This window comes from Gopherus flavomarginatus, chromosome 1 (genome assembly GCF_025201925.1).
Source record: "Gopherus flavomarginatus isolate rGopFla2 chromosome 1, rGopFla2.mat.asm, whole genome shotgun sequence".
NCBI classification, from domain to species: Eukaryota; Metazoa; Chordata; order Testudines; family Testudinidae; genus Gopherus; species Gopherus flavomarginatus.
Genome location: NC_066617.1, coordinates 61,899,594 through 61,917,466, shown reverse-complemented (window position 1 = coordinate 61,917,466; position 17,873 = coordinate 61,899,594). Strand labels below are relative to the sequence as shown.

The window sequence follows — 17,873 nt, the reverse complement described above, 5'->3', positions numbered from 1 at the left end:
TGAAAATTTAAATAAAAATAGAAAAAAATAACCAAATTTCCCACAGCTGTTAAAATTTAAATGGATAAAAATAAAAAAAATGCTTAATGAGCATGTTATCCATCAAAATTATAAAAAAATAAAAATTGAATTTAGCCAAGCCTAACTTCAGTTAATGATTTCACACTGGCTTTCAAGTTCTAAGTGTATACAAATGTAAAAGGAGATCACATATGAAAATAGGAGTTTGTTAGGAGTGTTAATAAGATCCTAGTGCTAATATAATTTATGTGGAAGCAGGTTAAGAGCTGACTACTATGGATGTGTTGGGAAGAAGACCTGGGGAGAGGAGGGGAGTGGTGTGCAAGTAATTGACCAGATTGTCTTGTTTTAACTTTGGGTGGTAGTTCCTCTGCGGTAACACCTCCCAGTTGATAACCAATTGGCAAAAGTCAAAAGGGACTGAGTCAAAATCTAAACAAAGCCACCTTCCCTAGACAGTGATTGAGTATCATTGTTTTTCACTGTGCCGATTTTGAAAACCTGGATGGTTATTGTATTAATCAATTTTCTAGCCAGCATTAGTAAAATCATAGTCCATTATTACCTTTACTTTATATCCTATGCTATTAGTTGATGTTTCTAAGGATAGTTAATAAAACTCTATAAAAACAGTTGAGTTGGTTTTTCTTTAGTTAAGTAATTGAAATTCAAATAATCCTAAGAAAAGCAGTACAGGTAACCAGTTTACTTACTTAAGATTTGTTTTATACCTTATCTTTCTGACACCTTTTACATAATGCTGTTTGTGACTTAACGCTTAGCTATGTCTACGACTAGGTCTACACTGGGAGGTGGGGGGTGTCAACCTAAGATATGCAACTTCAGCTACACAAATAGCAGAGCTGAAGCTGGCGTATCTTAGGTCGATTTACTTGGCCGTGAGAATGGCGAGTCGACCGCTGCCGCTCCCTCATCGACTCTGCTTCCACCTCTCGCCGTGGTGGTATTCAGGAGTCGACAGCAGAGTGATCGAGGATCGATTTTATCGCATCTACACTAGATGTGATAAATCAATCCCCGATAAATCGATTGCTATCCGTCGATCCGATGGGTAGTGTAGACATACCATACAATGCAGAGACTGTGGCAGCACAACTATGCTACCGGAGCCCCCTAGTGCAGAAGCAGCATACGGTGACAGGAGTTTTTCTGCTGGTGCAGGAACATCTTGTCCCCAAATGCTGTTTGTTTCTGTTGGCATAGCTATCTTCTGTTGGCATTGCAGTGTCTACATTGGTGGTTGCGCTGACATAGCTATGTCTCTAGGGGGTGTGGGGTTTGTCACACCCCTCACTGATACAGTTATGCCATTAGAAGTTTTAAGTGTAGGACCAACCTTTAGGTTGCAATTCAGTAATTTAATATGGGCAGATAGACTCCCACATCTGAGAAGAGCCCCACAAGTCACAGCATGGAGCACTCTGCATGGGAGAAGGGCCAGAACTGTATATTTGTAAGTAGTCACCTGAGATGAAAGAGTATCTCGTTGTCCCTTTTTAAAAAATTTAAAAGAAAAAGTCACTATTTTTAAACAACCACTAACAGCATAAAACAGACTGGCTAAGATTTTTAGAAGTGGGTGCCCAAGCTTAAGTTAAATACATGGTTAAATGTTCAAAAACTGAATGCCTGGAAGCTCCCCTTGACTTCAGTGAGAGCTTGTGTGCTCATTTGAAAATCTAGTCATTTATTTAGGGCTTGGATCTTCAAAAGGAGTCTAAGAGTTTGTCTACATAGTACATTATTGCTCACCAGCTAGGGTGTAAATTCCAGGATGCACTAACGGACGCATATGGACCCTGCTGCGTGTTGACATAGTCATGTTTCAAGTGGGACTCTGTCAATGTGCTCTTGGTAACTTTTAGTGCACACAGCAGAGTCCGAACAGACTATTTGTGTGAAACATGCTGGTGCACACTAGAATTTACACATTTGCTGGTTCTACACTAATGTACTGTATAGACAAGCCCTAAAAGGAAGATTCACAAAGGAGACTTAGGCTCAGTGTTGCACACCTAACTAGGTGCCCTGGTGCCTGATGGAATCATACCATCACTACCAGCTGTGTTTTGTATGGAGCCCAGTCTGGTACGCATCCTCTAAAGTGGCATCTGAGAACTACAACGGCATCAGTGAGTTAGGCAGGGGAATGCGTAATTTGTGAATCCTGCCAGGGCTTAAGTGTTGAGTGTCAAAATTTGAGCATGGGCACTGCTGCCTATCAGCAAAAATTTAGGTGCCTAAGCAGAGGTTTTGAGGATCTAAATATTGGACTTAAGCACCTGAAGCAGCAGTTAAGCACCTAAATCCCTTTGTGGACCTAGTCTTAAGTGCCCATATGTGGATTTAAGATCCTAACTTTAGGTATCCACTTTGAAAAAAGAATGCTCAATTTTCAGTATCATATGCAGACACAACACAATTTGTAAAAATCTGAACATCTTAAATCACTTTATTCAGTAAATATAAAAGACATTTTGAAACATTCTTAATTGGACTAAGCAGATTTACACATGAATTGAAATGTGTGGATTAAAAATTTGATATGTCAAAAGAAACATTGAAAAACAGGCGAGAAAATACATGGTTTACAGCTCTTGTTCATTTACTCAGATTATTTCTAACTCATCAGGGGAACTTGGCTTTTGTGTAAGCTTTCCATGCAAAATAGTAGTTTACTTGCTAGAATTTCCTCTCTCCACCAGCACCAGGTATATGTGCTATGTTTTCAGTGTGACAGCACTGTTAATGATTAACAGTCACCTTTACAAATTTGCATAATATCGATCCCGGTTCTGAAAGTTTCTGTAAGCATACTTGGCATCTGATTTACTGTGTGGGACTCTTCCGAATGGTTCATGATCATTGAAACAGGAGTCAAAAACTCCATCCACTGCTTTTTCTGCTGTTTCTTTGCTAACTTTTCTTACAGCCAAAATGGAGCGAATGGCTCTGTCTCGTACACAAGTCTAAGAGAAATGGGGAAAAAAATTGCAGTTACGATTTGAGAATAAGGTCACAAGTTACAAACCATTTTGTACAGATCTATCCAAATGTTAGTTCCTATTGCACGTATGTCAGCATTAAAGTTAGTTATGTATTACAGAAAACTGACACCATTCCAAATACAGTAACTCCCCACTTAACGTCCTCTCTCTTAATGTTGTTTCAATCTTACGTCCCTGCTCAATTACAGAACATGCTCCATTTAAAGTTGTGCAATGCTTCGCTATAACATTGTTTGGCTGCCTGCTTTGTCCACAGCTAGCAGCTCCCCATGCCTTCTTCACAGCGCCTCCTGCCGGCCAACAGACCCTGTGGATCAGCGTTATTCCCCTCCTCCCCGTCTCCTGCCCGTGGCAATCAGCTGGCTTGCGGCATTCAAGAGAGAGAGGGAAGGAGCGAGGACTTGGTGTGCAGGCTCCCCCTCCCTCCCCAACCTGCAAACCAATTGATTGCTGTGGGCAGGAGGTAGGGAGGAGCCTGTGCACTGAGTCCTCGCTCCTCCTCCCTCCTTCCTGAATACTGCAAGCCAGTTGATTGCTGCAGGCAGGAGGCAGGGGAGGAGCTTTGTGCAGTAGCATTCAGCCAGCTCTCCTCTTCCTGCCACTTGCAATTTAGCTTTTGGACAGAGTAGGATTCTCACAGGAGCCTACTGCCAGGAGCTGCTCTATTCTGATCAGGCAGAAGAGGCTGCAGCCAGCTCAGCTCCATCGCTGCCTGCCTATGCCCGTCCCCTGAAAGGGCATGGGAGACAAAGGGCTTGTCTACATCACAAAGTTGCAGCGCTGGTGAGGGGGTTACAGCGCTGCAACTTAGGAGGTGTACACATCTGCAGGGCATCACCAGCGCTGCAACTCCCTATCATAACCTTAGTCCCAGATTTGGACCTTAGCGTCCAAAATATGGGGGTTAGCATGAAAAACCTCCAAGCTTAGTTACCAGCTTGGACCTGGTACCTGCTGCCACCACCCAAAAAATTAGAGTGTTTTGGGGCACTCTGGTCCCCCTGAAAAACCTTCCCTGGGGACCCCAAGACCCAAATCCCTTGAGTCTCACAACAAAGGGAAATAATCCTTTTTCCCTTCCCCCCTCCAGGTGCTCCTGGAGAGATACACAGACACAAGCTCTGTGAAACTACACAGAGACTCCCCCCTCTCTGTTCCCAATCCTGGAAACAAAAAGTACTTTCCTATTCCCCCAGAGGGAATGCAAAATCAGGATAGCAATCCAACACACAGATCTCCCCTTGATTTCTTCCTCCCACCAATTCCCTGGTGAGTACAGACTCAATTTCCCTGAAGTAAAGAAAAACTCCAACAGGTCTTAAAAGAAAGCTTTATATAAAAAGAAAGAAAAATACAAATGGGCTCTCTGTATAAAGATGATACAATACAGGGTCGATTGCTTAAAAGAATATTGAATAAACAGCCTTATTCAAAAAGAATACAAATTAAAGCACTCCAGCACTTATATTCATGCAAATACCAAAGAAAAGAAACCATAGAACTTACTATCTGATCTCTTTGTCCTTACACTTAGAAACAGAAAATTAGAAAGTAGAACTACTTCTCCAAAGCTCAGAGAAAGCAGGCAGGCAGACAAAAGACCTCAGACACACAATTCCCTCCACCCAAAGTTGAAAAAATCCGGTTTCCTGATTGGTCCTCTGGTCAGGTGCTTCAGGTGAAAGAGACATTAACCCTTAGCTATCTGTTTATGACACTCCCTGTTTGCAGCGTTGGCTGTACTCCTGTTTTGTCTCGAGTGTAGAGGATCCAGCGCTGGTAATCAAGTGTAGACACTTACCAGCGCTTTTCTTGACCTCCGTGGAATAAGCAGGTATCCCAGCATACCTGAGGAAGCCTCTCTGGTAATCAAGCAGGTCTCCTTCCCCGGTTTGCTCTCGCGTTCCCCGAACCCCCGTGCAAGCAGGTCTCCTTCCCTGCGGTTTGCAGGGGGGTTCGGGGAACGTGAGAGCAAACCGTGGGGAAGCTGGTCTCCTTCCCTGGTTTGCTCTCGCGTTCCCCGAACCCCCGTGCAAGCAAGTCTCCTTCCCTGCGGTTTGCAGGGGGGTTCGGGGAACGCGAGAGCAAACTGCGGGGAAGCTGGTCTCCTTCCCCGGTTTGCTCTCGCGTTCCCCGAACCCCCGTGCAAGCAGGTCTCCTTCCCTGCAGTTTGCAGGGGGGTTCGGGGAACGCGAGAGCAAACCGCGGGGAAGCTGGTCTCCTTCCCCGCGGTTTGCTCTCGCGTTCCCCGAACCCCCGTGCAAGCAGGTCTCCTTCCCTGCGGTTTGCAAGGGGGTTCGGGGAACGCGAGAGCAAACCGCGGGGAAGCTGGTCTCCTTCCCCGGTTTGCTCTCGCGTTCCCCGAACCCCCGTGCAAGCAGGTCTCCTTCCCTGCGGTTTGCAGGGGGGTTCGGGGAACGCGAGAGCAAACCGCGGGGAAGCTGGTCTCCTTCCCCGCGGTTTGCTCTCGCGTTCCCCGAACCCCCGTGCAAGCAGGTCTCCTTCCCTGCGGTTTGCAGGGGGGTTCGGGGAACGCGAGAGCAAACCGCGGGGAAGCTGGTCTCCTTCCCCGGTTTGCTCTCGCGTTCCCCGAACCCCCCTTGAAGCCGCCCAACAGCGCTGCAGTGTGGCCACATCTAACACCACTTGCAGCGCTGGTTGCTGTAAGTGTGGCCACTCTGCAGCGCTGGCCCTATACAGCTGTACTAATACAGCTGTAACAACCAGCGCTGCAAAATTGTAGATGTAGACATACCCAAAGAGGCGTTGTGACATTGCAACCCAAAATGCTTTATGGGATATGCTTATGAATGTATATATGATGTAACTGGAATATGTTTTATGCTACATATGCCATGTAACATTTCTGTAAAGGTTATGATCTACTGAATATATTCATCCTAGTTGCATGCATGTGTCATTTTTGTACTCAAAGTTATGAATATGGGCTGTATGCTTGTTTAATTTTAAGTAGCCTCAGTTAAGCAGTTGGTCAGCTTCCTGAGAAAAGACTATTCTCAGTAAGTGCCCAATCAAGAAGCCCTTAAGCCAACAATGAACTTGAAGATGCCAATCCATATCTGAGTTTTCCCAGGAATGTGGCTTAGCTGGTAGTTAAGTCGGTCATACATGGACATGTGACTTGCTCATGTGACTCCAAAACTCCATTTTGTAGCTAGATTCTACATGGGGGGGAGGGGAAACTGGTGCCCAAGCACAAGAGAAAGTCTATTTAAATCCCTGGGAGACCTCTCCATTCTGTCTTCAGCTGGCTCAAGAGACAGCTGCTCTACCCCCAAGGACACCTGAAAGAAACTGGAACAAAGGACAGTAACTGCAAGGGGTGTGGGTGATTCCTTCTAGTCGGAGTCCAGCAGACTAGTCTGCAAAACGAAGCTTACTAGAACACCTCTGAGGGTGAGGTTTTATCTGTATTCAGCAAAGAATCCTGTGGCACCTTATAGACTAACAGACGTTTTGGAGCATGAGCTTTCGTGGGTGAATACCCACTTCGTCAGATGCATGTAGTGGAAATTTCCAGGGGCAGGTATATATATGCAAGCAAGCTAGAGATAATGAGGTTAGTTCAATCAGGGAGGATGAGGCCCTGTTCTAGCAGTTGAGATGTGAAAACCAAGGAAGGAGAAACTGCTATTGTAGTTGGCTAGCCATTCACAGTCTTTGTTTAATCGTGAGCTGATGGTGTCAAATTTGCAGATGAACTGAAGCTCAGCAGTTTCTCTTTGAAGTCTGGTCCTGAAGTTTTTTTGCTGCAGGATGGCCACCTTAAGGTCTGCTATAGTGTGGCCAGGGAGGTTGAAGTGTTCTCCTACAGGTTTTTGTGTATTGCCATTCCTAATATCTGATTTGTGTCCGTTTATCCTTTTCCGTAGCAACTGTCCAGTTTGGCCGATGTACATAGCAGAGGGGCAATGCTGGCATATGATGGCGTATATTACATTGGTGGACGTGAAGGTGAATGAACCGGTGATGGTATGGCTGCTCTGGTTTGGTCCTGTGATGGTTTTGCTGGTGTAGATATGGGGGCAGAGTTGGCATCGAGGTTTGTTGCATGGATTGGTTCCTGAGCTAGAGTTACTATGGTGCGGTGTGCAGTTACTGGTGAGAACATGTTTCAGGTTGGCAGGTTGTCTGTAGGCGAGGACTGGCCTGCCACCCAAGGCCTGTGAAAGTGTGGGATCGTTGTCCAGGATGGGTTGTAGATCCCTGATGATGCATTGGAGGGGTTTTAGCTGGGGACTGTATGTGATGGCCAGTGGAGTCCTGTTGGTTTCTTTCTTGGGTTTGTCATGCAGTAGGAGGCTTCTGGGTACACGTCTGGCTCTGTTGATCTGATTCCTTATTTCCTCGTGTGGGTATTGTAGTTTTGAGAATGCTTGGTGGAGATTTTGTAGGTGTTGGTCTCTGTCTGAGGGGTTAGAGCAGATGCGATTGTACCTCAGAGCTTGGCTGTAGACAATGGATCGTGTGATGTGCCCAGGATGGAAGCTGGAGGCATGAAGGTAGGCATAGCTGTCGGTAGGTTTTTGGTATAGGGTGGTGTTAATGTGACCATCACTTATTTGCACCGTGGTGTCTAGGAAGTGGACCTCCCGTGTAGAATGGTCCAGGCTGAGGCTGATGGTGGGGTGGAAGCTGTTGAAATCGTGGTGGAATTTTTCCAGTGGAAATTTCCACTACATGCATCTGACGAAGTGGGTATTCACCCACGAAAGCTCATGCTCCAAAACGTCTGTTAGTCTATAAGGTGCCACAGGATTCTTTGCTGCTTTTACAGATCCAGACTTACACGGCTACCCCTCTTATACTTGACACCATGCAGGGCACTGCATTTAGCCATATGGAGTGGAAATCCATCAACCTCATGAAGAAACTTGCACATATACAGACAGATATCATCTTCCTTTCCAAATGCAAACGGATGGACATCATACCAAATGGACTAAAGGTAAAAAATCCCCTGCTATCTACGTACTACACAGACCACAGTGAGAGATTATGCCATATTCTATGAAAGAAACTGAGGAACCACCTGATCAGCCTCCTATACAGCAAACAGGAAAACATCAAAAAAGAGCTCTCCAACCTGGAGACTCTCACTAATAACCAAACTTCCATACAAACGGACTTCACTAAAATAAGACAGGAGATCTACATTACTCACTTCACCTCTCTACAAAGGAAAAAGGACTGTAAGCTGTCTAAACTCCTACCTGCCTCATGGGGCCACAACCGTGGTACCCCCAAACCACTCAGCAATATCGTCAATCTATCCAACTACCCTCTCAGCCCAGAAGAAAAGTCTGTCCTATCTCGGGGACTCTCTTCCTGCCCTGCCACCGCCACCAACATGATACAGTTCTGTGGCGATCTGGAAGCCTACTTTCGCCGTCTCCGACTCAAAGAATACTTTCAGGACAACACTGAACAGTGCACTGATACACAGGTACCCTCCCACCAACAGCACAAGAAGAAGAACTCCACATGGACTCCTCCCGAGGGTCGAAATGACAATCTGGACCTATACATTGAATGCTTCTGCCAACGTGCACAGGCAGAAATTGTGGAAAAACAACATCGCTTGCCTCATAACCTAAGTCGTGCAGAACGCAATGCCATCCACAGCCTCAGAAACCACCCTGACATTATCATGAAAGAGGCTGATAAAGGAAGTGCTGTTGTCATCATGAACAGGTCTGACTACCAAAAGGAGGCCGCCAGACAACTCTCCAACACCAAATTCTACAGGCCACTTCCCTCAGATCCCACTGAGGAATACACTAAGAAACTGCAACATCTACTCAGGACACTCCCTACACTAACACTGGAACAAATCAACATACTCTTAGAGCCCCGACCAGGGTTATTCTATCTACTACCCAAGATCCACAAACCCAGAAATCCTGGACACCCCATCATCTCTGGCATTGGCACTCTCACTGAAGGACTGTCTGGATATGTGGACTCTCTACTCAGACCCTGTGCCACCAGCACTCGCAGCTATCTCCGTGACACCACAGATTTCCTGAGGAAACTACAATGCATTGGTGACCTTCCAGAAAACAGCATCCTAGCCACCATGGACGTAGAGGTTCTCTACATGAACATCCCACACACAGATGGAATACAAGCTGTCAGGAACAGTATCCCTGATGATGCCACAGCACAACTGGCTGCTGAGCTCGGTGCCTTTATCCTCACACACAACTATTTTAAATTTGATGACAATATATATCTCCAGATCAGTGGCACCGCTATGGGCACCCGCATAGCCCCACAATATGCCAATAGTTTTATGGCCGACCTGGAACAACGCTTCCTCGGCTCTCGTCCACTCATGCCCCTTCTCTACCTACGCTACATTGATGACATCTTCATCATCTGGACCCATGGGATGGAGAATCTGGAAAAATTCCACCACGATTTCAACAGCTTCCGCCTCACCATCAGCCTCAGCCTGGACCAATCTACACGGGAGGTCCATTTCCTAGACACCACGGTGTAAATAAGTGATGGTCACATTAACACTACCCTATACCAAAAACCTACCGACCGCTATGCCTACCTTCATGCCTCCAGCTTCCATCCTGGGCACATCACACGATCCATTGTCTACAGCCAAGCTCTGAGGTACAATCGCATCTGCTCTAACCCCTCAGACAGAGGCCAACACCTACAAAATCTCCACCAAGCATTCTCAAAACTACAATACCCACATGAGGAAATAAGGAAACAGATCAACAGAGCCAGACGTGTACCCAGAAGCCTCCTACTGCAAGACAAACCCAAGAAAGAAACCAACAGGACTCCACTGGCCATCACATACAGTTCCCAGCTAAAACTCCTCCAACGCATCATCAGGGATCTACAACCCATCCTGGACAACGATCCCACACTTTCACAGGCCTTGGGTGGCAGGCCAGTCCTCGCAAACAGACAACCTGCCAACCTGAAACTTATTCTCACCAGTAACTGCACACCGCACCATAGTAATTCTAGCTCAGGAACCAATCCATGCAACAAACCTCTATGCCAACTCTGCCCACATATCTACACTAGCAAAACCATCACAGGACTTAACCAGAGCAGCCATACCATCACCGGTTCATTCACCTGCACGTCCATCAATGTAATATATGCCATCATATGCCAGCAATGCCCCTCTGCTATGTACATCGGCCAAACTGGACAGTCGCTACGGAAAAGGATAAACGGACACAAATCAGATATTAGGAATGGCAATACACAAAAACCTGTAGGAGAACACTTCAACCTCCCTGGCCACACTATAGCAGACCTTAAGGTGGCCATCCTGCAGCAAAAAAACTTCAGGACCAGACTTCAAAGAGAAACTGCTGAGCTTCAGTTCATCTGCAAATTTGACAGCATCAGCTCAGGATTAAACAGAGACTGTGAATGGCTAGCCAACTACAAAAGCAGTTTCTCCTCCCTTGGTTTTCACATCTCAACTGCTAGAACAGGGCCTCATCCTCCCTGATTGAACTAACCTCATTATCTCTAGCTTGCTTGCATATATATACCCGCCCCTGGAAATTTCCACTACATGCATCTGACGAAGTGGGTATTCACCCACGAAAGCTCATGCTCCAAAACGTCTGTTAGTCTATAAGGTGCCACAGGATTCTTTGCTGCTTTTACAGATCCAAACTAACACGGCTACGCCCTGATACTATCTGTATTCAGTTTTCTTACTGTATTAGGTTTAGACTTGCATGTTTTGTTTTATTTTGCCTGGTAATTCACTTTGTTCTGTCTGTAATCACCTGGAACCACTTAAATCCTACTTTCTGAATATAGTAAAATCACTTTTTACTTATTAGTTAACCCGCAGTTAATTCTATGGAGAGAAAACAGCTGTGCATATCTCTCTATCACTGTTATAGAAGGCGAACAATTTATGAGCTTTATACAGGGTAAAACTGATTTCTTTGGGGTTTGGACCCCAGTGGGAGTTGGGCATCTGAGTATTAAAGGCAGGAACACTTCTTAAGCTGCTTTCAGTTAAGCCTGAAGTTTGTGGGATGTGGTTCAGACCTGGGTCTGTGTTTGTGCCAGTAAGCATGTCTAGGTTGGCAGGGAAAGCAGGGGCAGAAGTAGTCTTGGCACTTCAGTTGGCAGCCCCAAGTAGGTTTCTGTGATCCAACCCATCACAGGAGGGATTACCAATCAGGCTTCCATCCAGCAGCAATTTCTTCTCTCCCTCCTCCTTAGGAGACATATATAAGGAAGGAGAGGAGCCAGGTACAAGGAGAAACTGCAAAGCGGGCAACGGATGGAGGGGACACTGGGGGCATCTCTATTAAAAACTTAAGTCAAGCTATGTTAGGTCGACTTACAGCCACTGCAGTAACTACTGTGGTGGTCCATGTCCACACTATTCTCCTTCCATCGGTGGTGTGCATCCTCTCAAGGAGTGTTTCCACTTACTTAAGAAGGGGATTGTGGGGGTGGGGTGGGCTCTCAGCTCCGCACGCAGCTCCCCGCCAGGAATCCGGCTGCCCCCAACCGGCTCCCTGCCTGGGCTCTCCAGTTCCTTGCACTTTTGGCTCCCCATCAGGAGCCCAGGGCACGCCCCCCCCCCGCATGGCTCTCAGCTCCCCGCTCCTCTGTGCAGTCAGGCTCCCCAGTGGGAGCCTCCCACTCACTCCAGCTTTCCAGATGGAACCATGAAATTGACAAGAATGACAGCCAACACCTCAGATACAGGAGTGAGCTGAGGGAGGTGGGTGGGGAGTGTGGGGCAGTCATATGGAGGCAACTTAGACAAACAGAGATGTAGGGATGGCTTGAAGGGGGAGCTAAGAGAGGTAGAGAGGAAAAGGACTGAAGCTGAGGAAGCTGGAGGGAAAAATGTGGATTTGGGGGAGCGGGAGGGGAAAGTCAGATATGAATGGGTGGATGGGTAGGTGGGCAATATAAAGTTATACAAAAGATTAAAATGATTTCCAGTCATCTACTCATTTTCCTGTGGTAAGATTCTGGCTAGCAATTTAATAGGAGGTGGGGTATCGCTTGATGGAGTACAATAATAAAGTCTAAAGCCATACTGTACTGTTTCTTAACATAAGTCAGCATTATCTATAAGGCACAGTCTTCTTTACCTGATGGTGCTGTTTTAATCCAAATTTAAATCTGGTCATTTCATTTATGAGTGAGCAGTCTCCACTGAGATTAGCAGCACGAATCTATCATGAAAACAAAAGACCACAGAAAATAAGAATTACTGTAATGCTCTGATTTTTCCATTTTAATATAATGAAGTAGTTTCCAGTATTTTTCTTGTGGATTCTCCCTCATTGTGCTGAACTGGGGAAGACTGAACTCTTCTTTGCCCTCTTGGTGTCAGCTATGCCAGGGCATGGTTTATTGACCACCATTTTTTCCCCCGATTTTACTCTCTCCTGTACTTTTTTGCTTTTTTCTTTTCATAGTAACCCCACCACCACCACTAACTTCTATAGAAGGCTACATATTGTTCTGTAGGGAATACCCACTGGTGACTCTGGGGGGCCAAGTCAAACATGCTCTTGCAGCTGAAATGAGTGATCAGGTAGAAAAAATTAAATCTGTGAGGCGCTGCTTGAACTTAAACTCTGTGAGATGCTCCTGTTGCCATCTGCATTAGGGGCTGCTGTAAGAGAAAGGAAGGCAGGCAAGTGGCTTTCAAAGAACCACCTGCTGCATCTTCCACCGTAGCAGGAACACAGCTGCATTAAAAGAAGTACAGACATAAAGTCATGCACATTTCCCTAACCCTCGATGTTCTCTTCCTCTTCCTTGCACTTTCTCTCCCTCCTCCAGACTAGTCTGGGACTTCTCTGGTATAGCCTACCTTCTGCGATGGGAAACGCTGCTCCAGTGGTTTAAATTTTAAAAAAAAAATTAAATTATGGAAATCACGTGTAGAAAAAAACAAATAATTGTTTCATAAGAGGAAAAAGCTAGTATTTGTATTGGTGAATTTAAAGAAGATTGAAAGGTCAAAAGTTGTTTGGACACAAAAAATGGGCCAAGAAGTACAAACAAGCAATTCCCAAAAAAGCACGAGCCCAATCTTGTGTTAAATCTTGTATGATATACAATTTTATGTACCTTTATAAAATCCGACCTTTTTGTAGCAAAGGTGTTACATTACCTCTCCCATTAGGACAGATCACTGAATGTGCAGTTTTTACAATGAAACCTGTAAGTTTCTGCTATCAACTCCAGATATCATTCTTTACATTTCTTGGAAAGTATTCCTAAACATTTTAAGCTAAAATGACACAGACATCATTTAACTCTACATATTTACATTATCTTTATTGGCATAGAATTTTTTTTTTTTGTTACAGTGAGGAAATTTTCTACTTTATCAAAATTACAAAGATGACATTTACATGGAAATATACTTCACATAATTCTAGTTCATATTCCAAAATGAACTATTAGTAACCTGTGTAAGTAGCTCAGTTTTGTTTCATAATTTATCAAGTTCTCCATGCTACACAAGCAACTATGTGCCACTCAGTAATGATCTGGTAATAACTACTCTCCAGGAAAGGATTAGAGTGTCATGAACAGAGGTTTATTATGATTAAGGCTACAGTCAATGAAATAATATGTAAATATTTTTACAGGAAGAGTCACTTTTGTTAATAACCTTACTTTTGAACTCTAATATACTACTATGAAGATTATGCAAAATATCAATATTTGTAGAAAAAGGAACTTTATAAATACTGTACTATCATCCACACATTTTTATTCTGTAGCTATTGAAACGTGATAATGTTCAATTAATTATGTATCAGAAGCAGATAAATACGTATTATGTATTACATTTGTTTGTTAAACTCCAAAACATAGTATTTCAACTTGTACTTTGAACAAATCTGGTCTCTAGAACGAACAAACAAAAGAACAAAAAAGGGATGAAGAAGAGAGTTATACTGAATTATGTCCGGACAGAACAGAATGTTTGGCTTAGCACCAAAACCTCTAATAACCATCAGTAAGTAACACTCAGACTCAAGAAAGAAGCCTACTCATATGTGACATGCACATTGACTTACCTCTGAACAAGCTAAATGTTTGACATTGCTGAACCAGTCAACATGTGCACGACAGTGATCAAAAGCATGAATCAGTTCATGCGTAACTACTCGGTTCATATGGGATTGTTGATGAATATTGTTCTGGCATAGAACAATCTGTAGAACAAAAATATAGGAAGTCTTTAACTTTCTTCTAAAGGAATTTTCATTGCAAGAGTATACTCGCTTTGAACAGTATTACTGGCTTTCAATTTCTCCTTATCCTGTTGGATTTATTTATGCAGGCAACTACTACAACACTAATTTAACCATAATTCCTTTATTAAATTCAAAGGTCAAATGGTATTTATACAATTGCTCTAAACATGCCTAAAAGCCTAACTAATAAGACCTATACTATATCCCCATAGCAAAAAAACAAAACAAACAAAAAAACATTTTACAAGCATTTGATCAAGATATTTACAAATGGCCTAAACCCAGGGGTTCTTAGAGCCATAATCATTGAATCATACACGCGTAGGACTGGAAGAGACCTGAGTAGATTATCTAGTCCAGTCCCCTGTACTTAAAGCAAGACTAAGGCCTGGTCTACACTACAATTTTAAGTCAAATTTAGCAGTGTTACCTTGATTTAAGCCTGGACCTGTCCACACGACGAAGCCCTTTTTTCGACTTAAAGGAATCTTTAACTCATATTTCCTTAAACAAATTTAAGCTAACCCTAATTCTTTCATTTTATATTTATCCTATAATCCCTCAAAGACCCCTGGCAGGTCATCTGCATCACTGAGGATCCCACTATTTTTCTCCATTAACCATCACTTCAACCTGCGGTGTTCTAATATTAATGGTGTTATCTCCAAATAACAACTCTTACATACTGCTTTTCATTAGCAGAGTTCAAAGCACTTTACAAAGAAGCATCAGTATCTAAGCACAAGCATGGCTCTACCAGATTTTAAGGTTAACTTTCTTTCATGGATTTAAATAAAACTTCCAACACTATTTAAATATCTGATTCTGATTATAAATACATGTTCTTGCAATCTTCTTTTTCACTTTACAGGCTATTAAAACAATCAAATCAATGCCCACCTGTGATGTTGCAGAATCAAAACCTCCACTGACACACCCATCACAGTCTTCACAGGCAAAGTGCCGATCTTTATAAACAGTGCTGAAAGGTCAAGATGTATGAAGTTAAGAGGTAAGTTTTAAATAAGATTGCAAAGGATCACTATAGAAGTCAATACAGAACACAGAAGTCAGAGTTAACCTACCAGCCAGACTGCTTCATAGCATCAAGAAGAAGTTGAGCATACGGACCTAGAAAAACAGTGCTGCAATCAATTTCTCTACATGCTGTACAAAACTTTGTGTAAAGTTCAGTTATTTATTATATAAGATAAATTACAAAGTGAGATTTATGCAATTAATAATTATATGATGAAGTGACACTGCATCTTAAGCTACATGCATTGTGACTTTCTTTGAAAAAGCACTGATGAAAAAGTCAATTTACAATTGTCCCAATTCAGATTAATAAAAAAATGACATTCAAAGCCATATAATGCTCAATTCACTGCAGAGCACACAGACGTTATTTAAATAGCAAATGCTTGTATAGAGGCCACTACTTCTGAGTCCTGTACAGAACTTAGGTGGAGGTCTGGCCTGACATTATGCTAAAACTTTGGTCGACATAGCTGTGGCCTCTGAGAGAGGTGGATTTACTACGACGATGAGAAAAGTCCCTTTCCGATACTGTAGTAAGTGTCTATACTACAGGGCTGTAGCACTTGTGGTGTACACCCAGCCTCAGTGTATAATAACGAAGCCTAAGTGTAGAGTTAGCATATGCCCTCAATCTACAGAAAAAGGCCTTCTGGGTAAAAAGAACATATAGCAGCCACTTCTGGAAAGTTATTTTCTTAATTTACTTAGCCAGAATTAGTGCAGATATAGAAGATGAACAAGGAATGTTACATAGCAAGAAAAAAGGACAAGAACAATGAAGCAGCTTTTAAGAGGTTATCACTTTAACAGAAACATCGAGTTACTCACAATTTCTACATCTTCACAGATGCCAAAAAACTCCAAATGTCCCCCCATCTCCACCCACTGCACTGCCAAGAGCAATACAGTAAAAGCTCTTTTATCCAGTACTTCACAAGCCAGCCAGCTCTATAAACCAGCATTTCTGATCTGCACTGAAAGTACAATTTATAGTGCAGTTGGTGTGGGGCCAGCAGGGGGCTCGAGCTTAGGAAGGACTGTGGGGTGGAGGAAGTTTGGGGCAGGGAGTTGGGGCGCAGGGTGCCAGAAGGCGGGCACTCGCCTCTGGCGGTTCCCCACAAGCAGTTCCCCACCCCAGCTGTTGCTGGCAGAGGCACGGCCAGATGGCTCTGCAGGCACACTGCCTCTGCCCCCATCTCCGAGTGCTAACTCTGTGGCTTCCAGCCCATTGGCCGGGAACTGTGGCCAATGGGAGCTGCAGGGGGCAGCGCCTGCAGACAGAGGCAGTGTGGCACATGCCTGCTTGCAGAGCTGCCTAGCCGTGCCTCCGCCAGGAGCAGCAAGGACGGAGAGCCACTGGCAGTGAGCGCTCCCCCCCACACCTGGCACACCGAGGCCTGGCTGTCCCCACCTCAGAGTCTGCATGCCTGCCAGAACCCTCACCCCAATTTTGTGAGCATTCATGGCCAGCCATATAATTTCCATACCCAGATGTGGTCCTTGGGCTTAAAAGTTTGCCCACTGATCTTAGCACTTCATCATTTACCTTAGTTATTGTGCAGATGCTTGTCGTGGTGATATTTAATTCATATTTTAATACCAAATACTCATTGAAAATAAGTATAGGTACTTGCTAAGTAGTTTTAGCAATTACGTCTGTGTTTCTAGTATTGCAGTTGCTATATTTTGTTAGCACAGTAAATGAAGCTGCAAAATAAATGATGTTTAAATGACCTCACTCTGTAAAGATGTAATTGATACTTTTGTACACCAGGCGGGGTCGTTTGGAAGCTGAAGACTCTGCCTCCATCCCACACCAGTCTCAGGTTAGGACAAGTCAGCAAATCAGAACAACCTCACAGATCAGTAACTGCTACTGGCTACAGTTCGCTACCCCTGTCCGGGGCGATTAGGCCAGAGAGCAGTTTAATATCGGTAACTGCTACTGGCAGCAAATTACACCCGGCCCCCGGAGGAGAAGCTCTGCGCCCCTGGCCCGGCGGGCCCCTCGAACCCCGCACTCAGAACAGACCCCGCCGCGGCCACAGGGCCCGGCGCCCCTCTCGGTGCCTACTTGTGTCCAGGGCGATCTTCAGCATCAGCTGGCACTTGTGGTTGAAGGTGAAGAGGCTGGTGGACAGGAAGCTGCGCTGCGGCTTGGCCTCGCTGCGCCGCTCCGGGAAGAGCCGGTAACCGAAATCCTCCCCCTCGGCCACCTCCTGCGGCGGCGGCCGCGGCTCGCTCCGATCCATGGGCTCGGTTCCCCGGGCGCTCACGGGCCGGCTCGAGACATGCCCCCGGCAGCGACCGTTCCCGGGCAAAGGTCAACCCCGCCCCGCGCCGCCCCGCCAATCACAGGGCCGGCTGCGCACCACGTGCAGCGAGCTGAGGGGCGGTGCTGCCAGCCATGACACCAGAGGTAACGGTCGCTTGGGGTGAGTGGTCGCGGAGCGGGGCTGCGCGGGCGGCAGCTGGGCCGAGGCCCCGTCACTAGACGCGCGGGTGA

At 45.0% G+C, this 17,873-nt stretch overlaps 3 protein-coding genes across 5 annotated transcripts in view; 1 reads left to right on the top strand and 2 right to left on the bottom strand.

Annotated features, from left to right (window-relative positions):
- LOC127034772 (uncharacterized) overlaps positions 1-17,873 on the bottom strand; it is a 127,732-nt gene that overhangs the window by 54,717 nt on the left and 55,142 nt on the right. The window lies entirely within an intron of this gene.
- Positions 2,477-17,665, bottom strand: ATP23 (ATP23 metallopeptidase and ATP synthase assembly factor homolog). 2 transcript variants are annotated; one of them, XM_050924046.1, is made up of 6 exons: positions 17,442-17,665; positions 15,412-15,457; positions 15,227-15,308; positions 14,147-14,284; positions 12,194-12,277; positions 2,477-3,011 (listed from the first exon to the last, which is right to left on the bottom strand). In XM_050924046.1, the coding sequence occupies exons 1-6, from the start codon at positions 17,617-17,619 to the stop codon at positions 2,808-2,810; spliced, it is 732 nt and encodes a 243-aa protein (XP_050780003.1). In that variant the 5' UTR covers positions 17,620-17,665; the 3' UTR covers positions 2,477-2,807. The 2 variants fall into 2 exon arrangements, with proteins under 2 accessions (XP_050780003.1, XP_050780013.1); XM_050924056.1 differs by lacking the exon at positions 15,412-15,457 and having other exon boundaries at positions 17,442-17,656.
- RPAP3 (RNA polymerase II associated protein 3) overlaps positions 17,786-17,873 on the top strand; it is a 41,364-nt gene continuing 41,276 nt past the window's right edge. The window contains exon 1 of one of the 2 annotated variants that reach the window (XM_050923644.1): positions 17,786-17,802. The gene's annotated coding sequence lies outside the window, so the exon portion shown is untranslated. Of the gene's footprint in view, positions 17,803-17,853; positions 17,870-17,873 lie in introns of those variants that run through there. The other variant, XM_050923633.1, reaches the window with a different exon arrangement.

What these genes read in the sequence shown, in the direction of transcription:
- ATP23 (XM_050924046.1), bottom strand. Translation starts at nt 17,619, where the DNA reads ATGGATCGGAGCGAGCCGCGGCCGCCGCCGCAGGAGGTGGCCGAGGGG. An exon ending in GCTATGAAGCAGTCTGGCTG is followed by an intron (nt 15,309 to 15,411) that starts GTAGGTTAACTC and finishes TTGACCTTTCAG; the next exon opens with CACTGTTTATAAAGATCGGC. An exon ending in TTGATTCTGCAACATCACAG is followed by an intron (nt 14,285 to 15,226) that starts GTGGGCATTGAT and finishes TTTGTTCTACAG; the next exon opens with ATTGTTCTATGCCAGAACAA.